The 15283-nt window shown below is 31.9% G+C and overlaps 1 protein-coding gene across 1 annotated transcript in view; it reads right to left on the bottom strand.

Annotated features, from left to right (window-relative positions):
- LOC111026744 (merozoite surface antigen 2-like) overlaps positions 1–3460 on the bottom strand; it is a 55229-nt gene extending 51769 nt beyond the window's left edge. The window contains exon 1 of the mRNA XM_022304874.1: positions 2550–3460. Within this exon, the coding sequence (XP_022160566.1) occupies positions 2550–2572 (23 nt within the window). The 5' untranslated portion in view covers positions 2573–3460. The remainder of the gene's footprint in view (positions 1–2549) is intronic.
- Between the last annotated feature and the right edge of the window lie 11823 nt (positions 3461–15283).

Raw genomic sequence — 15283 nt, 5'->3', positions numbered from 1 at the left:
ACTAGAATGTATTTTTCAAGATGGTTATTTACTTAATATTATTATTATTATTGTTATTATTACTATTACTATTATTGTTATTATTTATGTCATTCAGATGGAAAAATTGTTGACTATGACCCACAAAACATAATATAATATAGGGAGTGTTTATAAACAGAAAAAACGAGCGTGCGCTCGCGTATGTGTTTACGTGTGTGGTAATTGTGGTGAAAGTGGATTAAACAATAGTTCGTAATTCAAGAGTTTTAAAAATTCCATATTGTTGGATATTTCAATTTTTCAAAAACTTTATTATATTTTACTTTAAGGAATGTCCGTACTACTATTGATACTACATATTATATATTATATAAAGGTCTGTCGTGTACCGAATCATTAATTGTAACCAGTTAATTAAATATTCACACTATTAAAATTTCGATTATATAAAGAACAAATACATATATATATATTATATAAGTGCATAACCATAATGTTATGATAATGTATTGTTTTTACTTTTCGTTAATAATCGCTCGTTTACAAAACAAAAGTATCATGTATGATAATATAATAACATAGCTTTTATTTTTTAATAATTCTTCGTAGACTTTGCTTGGTATAATATTTTACTATTTTGGATAAAATAAAATAAAAATAGTATCAAATGAAAAAATGATAGTTTCTGACTTTTGTTTAATGGTTAGAGCTTAATACATTATTGAACCTAGTATTTTACCTTCCGGAAAAACATTAATTTTATGTATCATTGGATTTTGAAAGTAAAATGATTCAAACTAATAACAGTAGGTACATTTTTATACTTTTGAAACGTAATCTTCCGTGTAAATATTATATTCATTATCGTGATTATAGCAATATAGCATGTGAGTGCCCAGAGTTGAACAATTAAAAGGTGCAACGGTCACTGAAAGAGTTTTTATCTGTAGTCGAAATTAAATTAATTTTTGTTTGCGGAAATTGATGACTCGCGATTAATTTATACACATTTTTCAAATTTCAAAAAACTACACAACTGGCTGATAAAATTAATTAGGTTTTAGGCGTTTTTCTGGATAAAAAAAAAATAATAATTATAATAACAACATTTTTTCGACCGTTAATCATAGGTAAGTGTTTTTTCTCGTTCACTTGGCCGGTTGGCGCCTTAATTAACGCATAACAGTTTTGTATTATCTTTAACTCATGTTTTAATTACAAACCAGCACCCTAGACGGTTTTTAATCACCGGTCAGCGCTCGTACACACCCACCCTCTTCGAATACCAATAAATTGACCGACAATCGACCTCGACAGGTTTACATGACGCGTCGTTTCATACGAAAATTGAAAAATTATGAAACATCGTAATTTCCTTTAAGATTAACGCTACGCCGTCGATTAATTTTTATCTCGTCACTTTATTACCTACTTCAAATACATCCCTTATTATATATCCCCAGATTATTATCGTATGAATATTGGAAAAATTTACTCCACTCTCGGAGTTCTATAAAATAAAACAATATAGGCAGGTAGGTATTATATTTTTATTTAACGCATCTATATTTTGGCATTCAATTGCCCGAAAAAAATTATTGTTATGAAGGTACGAATGTGTGTTACCTATATTTTTGTATTCAAACAATGAATTGTAAATTATTACTTGGTTGATCAGATAATTTAATTATTTTTATACATTTATATTATGTTTATTGTATATTGTATACTTAAATCACTCGAAAAACAATTTAAATACCGAAACATTTGAATACACTACTGGCGGCGCCTCGGTTGAATAATGCACGGGATTAATATATTGTTAGATTTAATCATCGTGACTAGATAAAAATATTCCAGTGAACAAAACTAGTGTGAAAAAATGCGTGTGTGAATGTGATTCTAACTTAGATTTACACATTTTATTTTATTTATTATATGTAAATCAGATAAAAAAAACGCCTACTGCGGGCGATTTGTACACGCGTTTTGAGCTGTCGCCGAATTATTTATTCATCCCAATAAGGCAACGCCGGGTCGTTTTCACACGTTTTTATCCAAAGATTTTTAAATTAAAAAAAATATACGAATACAAATAATAACAATAATAAAAATAATAAGTATAAATAAACCGTAAAAATATATTATTTATAATATATACGATACGAAAAATACTATAGGAATATTTATTATTATAATGCAAACGAGCGGATGATCGATTGCTCGCATTAAACCTACCGACCACACACGTACGGCGATCTTAATAATAATTATAATAATAAAAGTAATAATAACAATAATAATAATAGTAACAATAATAATAACCAAAAACAATATTATTATTGCCTGAACGATAGGTACGCATTTTGTACACCAGATATATGCACGTATGGCGGGAAAACCATAGAAGTGAAAAACTGGAAAACTAAAACGGTCAAAAGACACGACAGACGGACAAAATTCGCATACCTTCTACCATAAGTACGCGTACATTTCATATTATTTATAATGTTTAGGTGGGTTACAATAATACGATGACAATAAACATTTATCGAGTATATACTCACGTAAGTGGTTGAACGCGACTCATGCAGCAGGTGAGGATTCAGGTGCGTAGCGGCGGCGTCGTCGTCGTCGGCCACACACCATGTCTGCACGGAAAGACCTGCCGTCGACCTTTGGCCGGTTTTCCCTCCGTCCTGACGGTGGGCTCCTGCTGTCCTTTTCTCGCGAGATTTTCGCGGTCGACTATCACTGCGGTTCGCCTCTGGTGTGCGGTAAGATCGTCGTCGGTGCACAGTAAAAGTCGATACTATTATCGTTCTTGACGGGTACAGGTACCGCGGATATGCGTGATTAAAATATAATTAATATCGCTGACGGTCTATAGTGGAGACCGGACGCGGGAAAAATTCTGCTACGAACGTTTGCGAGATAAATACACGGAGCGAGCGCGAACAAATTAAAAACCAAAAAAAAAAAAATTATCTATATCATACGAAATATTATATAATACGATTGTCAGGTGTGGATCGCGACGGTAATGTCCGCGGCAGCGTTACAATAATTACAATATTATTGTCGTGGCCGATTTACCGTTTGGTCCGGACGATCGGTGCGCACCGTTTCGCCGGCCGGTCGAACGACAGCGTCGGCGACGGCGACGGACCGATCATAGTGACCCGTCGGACTTTGCGAGATCGCGATCGCTTTGGGCCGCGTGGGCGGAACGAAGGTAGACGAAATTTTTTTTTCGAAAACTACATGTATAATAATATACGATGAGAAGAAGAAAAAAAAAATTTTTTCGAAAAAAATTCGCGAACGGTTTTCGATTCGGCGGCGTCAAACGGACGTGGACGGCTGACGGAGTTTTTCCGCGGCTCGGACCCGGATCGGGGGAGCAATCGAGCGGGATCGACGACGTGGACGGGAGAGCTGCGTATGAACGACGGCCGAACGCAGACTGATCAAAACCAACGGTCGCGCCGCGGACCCGGCACACCGCGCGCGCCACACACACACACACACACACTCGCGCGCGCCCAATACACACACACACACACACACACACACGCACACATACGGACACACACATGCGCGCACACGCGTACACACGCACACACGTACACACACACTAGCGCCCATCGCCGCCGCCGCGGCCGCCGCCCGCCCATCGACTCGCCCGCCCGCCGCCGGTCCGACGGTGCGAGTGCGCGCGCGCCCGCCAGCCCGCCCGCCTGCCCGCCCGCTTGTGTGTGCGTTACCCGACGCGCCGGCGGCGGCCCGTCGTTTTCTTTTTCCGTTTGATTTTCGTCTTTGCGTTTTGCCGCCGCCGACGACCCTTCGCCGCGAAACTTTACGCAGCGTCACCGTGACGGCGGCGCGCACGGACGCGGCGACGGCCGTCCAACGACGGTTATTCGCACCTATTCGGTGATCGGCTTGGAAAACGCACTGCTTAAACACACGACTGCAGGCTGTTTCAATCGGTGTGTTAATTATATTTTAATCACTCGGATCTGAATTATTTTACATCGATACAAGTTTTTTCTAACGTTTTATAGGTTGCGTTTTAATTCTTATAAAATGATAAATATTGGTATAATTTTCTACACTTAACATCATCGACATTCAGTGTTACAATAACTGAGTTTAAAAGTAAAAAATAATTTAATAATACTTCGTAGTAAAAATATTATTGAATCGACGAGGCTATAATAACATCAATGTCTGAAAAATGTTTACAATTATCAAATATACAATTAAAAATCCGTAAATTGGTGTCATTAAAATCAATAACATTTTTGGACATACAAAAATATGAATTCAGCCGCTAAAAACTTAAATTCACTGCCAGTCTTGAATCCATTTATAGCTGACAGCTTACACCTGGCAATAAATTTTATAAACCAAAAAAAAACTCATGCACATGCAACAAAATTTTAGCCTGCAACAATTATTATCGATAACGCCGCGTCACGACTAAATCGATTTCTGATGTGATTTTTGGTTTTAACCGTTACAATTGGTGTTGCAACTCATAATATTACGACGATGCAAGACCGACAGTCTGTGGACACGTGCACATCATAATATAATATATAATTGTGAAGAATATCTAAACATGATATATTAATAGTAATCAAGTTTAAAGATTTCATAATATTATGTAGGTTAGGATTGGTAATTGTTGGTTTCTAGGCTTTTGTTCGATAACATGTTTATCCGTGAACAATTTATTTCAAAAATTCACTATATTCTGGTTTTGTGCATTTTCAACAAACCTATACTCGTATTCGCATAGGCAGGTATGTATAACATACATTTTTTTACCTAATTGTTTATTAAAATAAATCTATCTCCACCAAGCAAGCTTGTGATACAGTAACATTGTATATTTATATTATTTATCATATTTCAGGTAGGTATAGGATTTTAGAATTTCATATTTCATGAATCAATGTAATTATATCGTATCAATTAAGGCACGGGAAATGTAATTCGGTGACCCCAATTAACCCTTTGTAGACCAACCATAAAATACATTTTTTTTTTCTTCAAAACCCAAATTTGACTTACGATGATGGTACTACAGAGTAATGTCGGTCAAATTCACAATTTTAACATGGTACTCATAAGTACCGTTGGGCCCTATCTATGATACATTTTATATATTATTCTTACTTGGGGTTATATTTTGAGTTTAAAAATAAATTTCCAAACCTTTTAATAAATTTTAAAAAAGTTCTAGGTCTTCGATAATTAAAATATCTTATAAAATAAATTACACTTAACAAGTTATTTAAAAGTTGCTATTGATGTAGAATTTTTAAGTCCTGCTCACCATACATCAAATTTGTTGGTGTTGTTATTTTGTTGTTATAATCGCCAATCATCTTATATCAAATTTCCTTTTTTCTTTAACACTTGATTTTGATGAATAAATATTTGACAAATGTTGACATTATGACTTGATGTCAGCGAACCATTCAAAACTTAAACAAACTAAAAAAGACACAAAGTAAGAACTCTAAAATAGAAAGTATGTAACCACCCGTGTACTCATTAGTATATAAGTACTCGTATTATAATATAGGAACTCTTATTAAAAAAAATAAATGTTAAAATATATATTATGATTTTTATCTGATTGTATACCTATTTGAAAACTCGAAAACTCGAAAATTCTCCATTTCTATTTAATATGGAAAGGCACGTGCAGCCAGTGGCAGGAAAGATAAACTCAATAACGCCTGTGGTTCGTGCTCGACTGAGCGTTGTGAATGCTTTAGATTTCGTTTGTGTTAAGAGAACTTCTTTACTGGTGGTTATCGAAATAAAAATATTGCAATGGTGTGAAAAACTTGATAAAACCATCACGTTGGTCTAGGTGTCGGATTCTCAAGGGGCTTCATGCGAGACATCTGAAGCCTATATAAGTGTGTTTCGAATACATTCCGACTATGACGACAATAAAAATGTTAAAAAAGCAAACGTTATTTGGAAAAACTAGTAAAGCTTCTGACGGAAATACTTGAAATTAAAGACATGAAAGGTCTATTAATTGTAGCTAATCCGGTGGTATATTATGTTCAATCCTTTAAACAAACAGTTTATTTTGTAATAACTGCAGTTATTAATGAGTAATGATGACTTAAAATAAAATTCATATTTCACCATGATCTTTATATGCTCTTTATAACAGTATTGTAATATATTTATACAGTATTTTTTTGTTGGAAAATTTAATTTAATAATTAATATAATGATTATTAGTCAATAATCATTATTTTTACTTGTGTGAATTGTTTACTAATATCATGAGATTTTACCTATATTTCTGTGGTGAATTCACGAAGACTAAACATGATCATATTATTCTTATTAATATTGCAAATTAAATTTATTTTAAAACATTATTGTATAGATATATTATTATAAATTTATAAATTATAGATGTATGTACAATAATTGTAAAAAAAAACACCGTTTTACACTTAATGTAAATAATTGCTAATGATTCGTATTAATTAAACATAATAAGTGAAGCAATTAGTGTCATTCGTATCTGTCTGAAAAAAGAATAAAAGATAAAAATAGCTGATAAAATACTTCAAAACTAAAATATATTTTTTTTGATAAGGTAAATTACTCTTTTTTTTGTATTAGTGTTAATCATTTTATTTTTCTCAATGTACACTACAAAAAAGAACAATACTATAATATTATAGTGTATTATTATTTGGTACCTATATTATGTTGCAGGTAGTATACTTTTATTAGATTGCGAAATAATTCACCACATATCTTCTATCATAAAATAAATCGTGATTTGTTATTTTTATATCCAACATTATGATACATAATATTATATAGTAAGACAACTATATCTATTTGACAGTTGTATTTTAATTGTATAGTTGATTATTAACTGCATAACCGTATATCCGTATAACACTAGAACATCTTTATTGTTAAGCTCTTAAAGTCTTGAGTCAGATTATTGTAAACAATTTAATTGAAATAATAAATTATTGATTTACACTATCGTTTTAATCAAAAAGCATTTATAAATAGAATTTTTTTTTCTTTTTCACAGTGACACTTGATATTATGATTTTTAATAATAATATATACCTATACAAGAATAATTAAATTTATCAATGAAGTACAATAACCATTATATTTTAATGTGTGGTATATGGTATGTATAATATAGCAGTATTATAAACTAATTAGACCAAATTCAAAATTATTTTATTTTTGTTTATAATTAATAATAGTAAGATATACCCACCTAAATACAGTTTTGGAGGAAACTATTCAAAAGCTCACCTATAGATTAGACTGACAATAAAACTATACAAAATTGAAATTCCTATAGTTTCTTAAAATAGAATCACGTAATATAAAGTTTTACTAGTCTTAAAAAACAGCGAGGGGGGGGGGGAAATCGTATAAAATTATTATGATTTAATAAGTTGATTGCCGCATGATATAGACAACTCATACCAATCGTTTTGGGTGTGAAAACCAGACACTTGAATCTCACAGAATGCATGCAATCAAGATCATAGCGGTCCAGTTCATGATAAGACTGAGTAACATTATTATTATTATTATTATTATTATTATTATTATTATTATTATTATTATTATTATGTAGAAGTATATGCCGCTGACCCAGTACGATGTGAGATTGAATTATTCTGATGAAGGCTCGTAAAAAAAAGAGATAAAAATAACGAATCAGATAAAGAGAAAAAATTAATTAATAAAACCGGCTATCATGCACAGAGAGTACAATGTATTAGTAGTACTGCAAGTAGACACGTTAGAAGGCTGCAGTAATACCCGATCTGCTTATCAGTGATTAACATTGCTAGCCACCTTAATAGTCAAATGCCCGTCATCAGGTATCATTATAATATTATATTGTATAAATCTTAAATAACATAATGAGGTCAAATGTGTTCGATTGTTTGAGTGATTTCGTAAAATATGTGAGACATAATCGTTTCACTCTTAATTATTTTGTTTTATCAATTATTATTCTTTTGCTTTATTTAAAACGTTCGTACTAATTATAATTACAATTTTACTACACCACAATAATATTGCCTCTATCTCTCATTTGCCTTTCCTTTTTCCTTTCTCTAGAACTGATTTTATGGACTTTGTCATACCATAATGTTTCAATATTACAGCACAATAAACAATAACGATTTACAGTGAACTTTAACAACAAAATATTATGTAGATTTGCATTTTTTATTGCTTAAATGTTGAAAATGTTCTCAATACTGCAGTTAAACACTTCACAAAGAGAAAATAGCAAATATACAATATACAATATACATAATAATATAATATCACATTTATATTCATAAATTAAATCAAATGTAATATAATATATTATATTAAGCTGTACACCCAACTGTGATTCTGAATAAAAAATGCATTCTATTGCGGTGATCAGGATTGCTGTAACTTATAATATGATGGCATCAATACATTTCAAATTTAATGACCAATTTATATTTGAATTTTAGGTGCATAAGCTATCATTTGATTTTTAAACTTTGATAACATTTAATGGGCTCTTGTGAATGTTTAATTATATAAATGTTTGTTTTTCGTACTATAGATTTAAGTAAGAGTAAACAAAACGGATATTGAATAATTTAATAAATTATTGTTTATTAAATCATTTACATAATAGTTATATGTCTCATTATACATTTAATATAATAATAAATTATTAATTGATCAAGAATGACCATTACTTATAAGTTATAATGGCTCGTAATCATATAATTGTCAACATTTTTTTTAAAACTATTGTTATGTAGTTTTATGTATTAATAACATATCACAAACAGAAAGTACCAATATGTTGGGTATTAAGGCAAGTATCGATACTACACAAAATATTAGATTGATTAAACTATATTTGAAAATTACAACATCATAAACACACTACTTGGTGATTTAATTAGTCATTTATGATGAAATAATTGAATACAATATCTCAAATATGTTTGTACATAACACATTTTACATAAGTTTATAAAGTAAAATAGGTACAGGTACTTAAAACTAAAATGAAGGGTCTAAAACTTATAATTACGTTTCATTAATCATACCGAACAAGATAGTGTGCATTTGCCATTTGTGTTATGATTTTAATGTAAAGTAGGTGGTAAGACAAGTTATTCGCGTTCTTAATTATAAAAATAAATAAAGATAACTTGTAATTTATCAAAATAGTCAGCAGCACAAATTTAAATATTAATAACAACTCTGTTTTAATTTTTTTAAATTTATATGCCCATATGCTTATCTATTCAGAATTAAAATGTTTGTAGATACAGCTAAAATTCACCAGTATGTATAATAATACTCCTATTTTATTATTGTTTAATGAACAGATAATTTTCAATTTATTATTTTAATATATTATAATTTAATATATATATATATTTTAAATAGTACCTGTTAATGGTGAAAAAGTAATGTTCATATTTATTAATATTCAAATGTTCAAGCATTGTAACTTATTGTTTTATTAAAAAAAACAACATTTATACGAACAACAATTTATCGACTTCAAGTATTTTACTTCTTAGATTTTAGGAAGTAAACACATAAAGGCACCTATTGTTATCGTATTTTTTAGGCCATATTGTGATATACTCCTATCACTTAGGTCTTAGGTCATAAATTAAGTATCTATGTTACTATTTCTTCACAGTAAGATGGTCTCGTACGTTAAAAGTATTCTATGCAAATATGAAATGGGTTAGTTGATTCCGGCTTTCATCTCTAAACCAGTTTCGTACTTACTGTTATGTCTCATTAGGAATATTATGTTTTTGATAAATGTTGTTAAACAAATGCCGAAAAGCAATATAATAATAAAAATAATAATAACAATAACTTTCATCTCATTTAACACGTACAGGAGCTTAAGGCGTTCTTCGATTGATTTTTAAAACAAGAAAGCTGCAACCCGAAAGAATCATGTTCACATTTAATAATTTATAATTACCATTCAAATGTTAAAATATTACAAGTTAATTTTTCTTATATTTACAAAATATATTTGGAAACTATGTTCGTGATAGATTTTTCTCGATATTTCGATTAATGACAGCTGTGAATTGAACATATATAAAAAAAGAACTGTTAAGTAAGCATATTATCCACTTATGCACTGCAAATTGTCCAAAAATTCTCTGAAGAATAAAAAAAATATTAATGATAGGTAATTAAAAATATATTTTGTATAAACCATTGCATAAATGAAATAATAATATATTTACTTTATAGGCATGTACCGGGTTGGTTAACCAGTAACTATTGTATATATTTGTATATACTACTAATATGCGAAATATATCCTCGATTCATAACATTATATTTCAAGAAATTATACTACGGTGGTCTGCAATATAATGTGATCAAACCCTCAAGTATAAATAGTATAATATGTGAAAAATTGCAAAACAAAATTTCGCTTATGTCTATAAGTAACGTAAAACAAACGTCGATCGAACAATTCGAAATTTCAAACTTATAATACAAAGATGAAAAAAAAAAACGTAGAAACGCATTAAATTCACAGCGTGAGCTGTATGACATTTCCAGTTATATAATTTGGTTCGGTTTAATCGCTAAGCGAACATTGATTATGCGATAATGACGATATTATAACCCAGGTAAACATAATAAATAGGTAGCAATTTAAGTATCCATCAAACGACGGCCTTTGCAGGAATAGTTTCTAAAACCTTATAGGCAGTGATTTCGCCATAACCATTGTGGACGTGTGATTATTTTTTCCTGCCGTGTCTGCTCGTGCCATTTTTCGGTTCACGCCAACACGTGTCGGCGCATTAGACATCGAAGAAACTCACGGCGACTAATGAATAATAATCAGGCACCGAGAAAATCGTGTACAAAAAATCATATATATATATATATAGGTCACACAATAAGTGTATGTGAGTATGCCGGAAAATTATAATATTTTACTAGCTATCACATTACAAATAATATTATTATGATACAACAGATGACAAGGCAATCGGATAAAATTATTATATTGTATGATTATGTGCGTGATGTATTATTAATATTATAATATCAGGCGACCGCAGTTGTATATGCGCACCAAAATGTTATCAGCACAAATATAAAAACGATTGTTGAGCGGTGGTGTCGTGCTAATTATTGTTGTTATTATTATGATTAGTAATAGTATTAGTGCTTTACTATTAGTAATAGTAGTAGTATAGTAGTAATAGTAGCAAATAGTAGTGGTAGTAGCAACAGTAATGCTCGAAACGCGTTACCGGTTTGAAAATATATAGGTTGATTGTTTCAAAAACATTTAAAACACCAATTATAGTATATTATTATTGTTCGCCACCGCGTGTTTTACTTGCTTATCTCGAGTGCCTGTTGAACGCATATTATTACGAGTGTACCTTTAGTATAGGGTGGTTCTTTTATCGTGAACATAAATAACAAAAAAATTACGAGGAATAATTATTGTTTTCTTAACTTTTAGAAGAACAGAATTACTGTATTAAACATTACGAGAAAATGTAAATATATAATGTTATACTCTTATGAACGTTAAAAAAAAAATTAAGAAATTCCTTGTAGTTCTTAAAATATTACCTGGTCCACAGTAAAAAAGATCATCCTGTATGCTGATTGGCATCCACTCTTTCGCTCTATGCGTGTATTTATCTTTATATTTTTTTTTCTCTCTCTCCTCCTTCTCCCTCCGACCCACCCTCTCTCTCTCACTCTCTTACACTCTCTCACTCCCACCCCTGAATTATACAACATTGAGTTTGAATCAATCAAATATACAGGTTATACGGCGGTACACAATACGATATTTATGTCATTTGTTATATTTCTTCTTTTATCAAACTACATCAACGGTTCGATAATAATATTGGTATAATATACGATATTATATTCAATGAGTAATGAAAATAAACGATAATGTAAAAAATTGCACTTATATATATTTTTTTCGTCTGTAACCACCCTAGATAGTTGGTTATGACCCAGTGACCACACTTTATAGAATGTAAAGGTCAATTCTTGTTACAATTAAGTCGAAATCAAAGAACGAGTAACGATTTATGGTTTTCCAAATTCTGGAACCTCGGTTGCTGATTATTGAAAGTTTGGGCCGGATAGAGAGGGACGACATATATTAATTTTTTGTATCCAAACGCAAATGAGCAGGTGGAACTGCAATTGACTTGAGGACGCCTTGCAATGTCAGTCGTGTTCGCTAAATACACATCTTTTCAGACCTAGGATGTTAATTTATAACGTTGTCGTAGGTGCGGAGACTACGCGCAACATATAGGATAGTAAAATATTATAATATCAATGACATCGATAGTCAACTATAGGGTTAAGTTCTCGGCTGGAATTTTAGATTTACAGCTTCGTGACATTTTTATTTTTATGAGCACAGCAAAAGCCGCGGCTAAGATCGCGATTTCAATCAATGTCTGATTGATAAAGTGTCGTTAGTATCGGATACATTTACCCCCTTGATAATTGTATGCACGCCGTATTATTACATATTATTTAGTCTAAACGATAAAAAAATATAATATAGGTGATGTCCCAAAGTTCTAAGCGAAAGTTTGGTGGCGAAGCAAAGGCGTTGGTTGTTGTTTTATATTGGTAGTGAGACCTCACAATATGGTATAATGTATAATGCAATACAGCGCAGACTGTATAGAGCTTCATCGGATTATATTATTACAACACACGCTAAATGATTAATGACAATACGCGTTTTTGTCCGCATCAGTGTAAAATATAATAATAATAATATATGGACAGTATCGCCGGAGTGATATACAATATAACGTTACTAGTTACGCCGTGATGATTATATATTATTATAGTGCGGGGCTTGTCTGCCGATGCATTGTTTTTTTGGTCGAAGTTTGGTTTATGTCTTCAAAATTAAATTTGTTGTGTTCCGGTTTTGATTTAGGCGCATGCGTTTAAAAAGTTACAGGCAAAACGGTTTCCGGTTCTAGGGTCAAGAAATAGGTGAGGGTATTAAACTTTAATCAGTATTTCACAATTGATTAGGCTTATAGGTCAATTGTCTCCAATGCATCGAAAGTAACAGAGCAAAATGGATTCTTCTGAACGTAGAATTAGCAATGTTATGCCATGTGCACTGCTTGTAATTATTACTTAGTAGAACACCATTCGTTCAGACGTTGGTTCAGTGCCGTATACATAGGCAAAAAACCACATTTGTGTTTAGTATGCGCCTTATTAGGTACCTAATTATAGTGAACTTTTTTTTTTCATTACTCCGCCTGATTTATACCTACATTTAATTTGATATAATATTGTGCTTTATAATTTCTTACCTGTATAATACTATTATGTGATAATATGAAATTGTTATAGTTTTGCATAATGTATATTAGATATTATTATAGGTACACCTATATTATGTACCTGTGTACGTAATATCGTAATATATGTTCAATCACTAGTCACCTCCTGCACCGGGATCGTCGTGGGTGTTGCACGTTACGGCGAAAGTAAATATGCCCATAATATAATAGTAATATTATTATTACGTACTATAATATGACCATATAATTATTACTATTATTATATCGTTAAAATATTGTCACACAATGAGTTATAACTGGCAGAGCGGTCGTCGTCGGCGTCGGGTGCTCTCGTTATCGGTCACACGAATTCTTTGGTCTGTAACCGTCGTGACGAAAAAAATGTCAAAACTATCCACGTATTCACACGCGCCGCGGGTATAAGAGCTATATAACTCGCGTATTATGTGTATTATTATTATTATTATTATTATTATTATTATTATACACTGCAGCACGCGCATACACTCTCAGTACCTATAATATAATAATATATAGTATATAAATAATAACATGTGTTGGGACATAAATCTCAAATGTAGTCATGTATACACAATAATAATAATACTAGATAGGTATACAGGCGTAAGCGACACACATATATCGATAGTACGGCTGTGTGTGGTGTAGGAGAGTAGATCACCTTATATACAATGCACACACACACACACACACACACACATATATATAATACATAATATCTTATACCTTTACCGCGGAGCCATAGAAAATTTAAACCGTTTTGTCGGTGGAAGACCCACCGGCACCGGCACCGCACACACATGCACACCCACGTCACCTGTGTACCTGCGGGACGATAAAATAATATATTGTCGAAAGACTTTTACGACCACCGCCGCGGCCAAAGGTAAAGGCCTGCTGGCATCTCTCTGCACACGGCGCGGGACGCCGCGCAAAAAAGTTTTTATTTTTTCTCCGATCGGTTCGATCTTTTGAAATATACCTGATGGGTCCATCGCGGCAAGGGGTAGGTGCACTGTAGGTACAAGGGGTAGGTTTTAATACGACCGGACGACAAAAAAACACGAAACGTTTGAATGGAATCGTACTTAGGTATGCAAGGCGGCTATATTTTATGTAGTCCAGTATATTGTACACTACCAAACTGTACCTACATATAATAAACCTACGTTTGTGAGTACATAATATGTGTATTATATTGGGATTTTATTTCGTGACAAAAAAGGAAAAACATCGTAGGTGTTTATTGTGATATACTGCCCGAAAACAATTTTGACGTGGAACGCGAGAATTTGTTCATCCCCAAACGCACTACCTATTATATTGTGTAGTTTTTGTCCCTTAAATATTCCGCGGTACATCCTTTCGGCTTTCGTGAACACGTACTGTAGAAAGCCGCCACGAAAATATTGACCTCGACCACTTTTATACGTACTACACGGACCTTTTATAGTTGCATTTATTTATTTATTTATTTATTTTTTTATTAAAGAAATAAGCCTCGGCATCTATGGCCATTGGAATACAAGGTAAAGATTCTTAAGCCATATTACAGTTAACAGATTTATAGAATATACAGTATTTATAAGATTGGTTTTGATTAAAAAAATGCATCATGAGACTTATGTCGTCAGGGCGGAGGGCTTCCGACAGAATGTTTGATACAGTTGCATTTATTTTAAGAACATAAATGATGTGCATTAAAAATAAGTGACATATTATGCTCAATACGTGCTAAATTCTAAAAATGAAAATAATATTCTAAACTAGAAAATATCAATAATTAATAAATGAAAATAAAAGGATTTTATATTACACAATTATACATGGTCATTTATTCGTTTAGAAGG

The sequence above is a fragment of the Myzus persicae genome, unplaced genomic scaffold (assembly GCF_001856785.1).
Source record: "Myzus persicae strain clone G006 unplaced genomic scaffold, MPER_G0061.0, whole genome shotgun sequence".
Classification (NCBI taxonomy): Eukaryota; Metazoa; Arthropoda; class Insecta; order Hemiptera; family Aphididae; genus Myzus; species Myzus persicae.
Note: the sequence above shows the minus strand (reverse complement) of the source record. Positions and strands in the feature narration are given on the sequence as shown.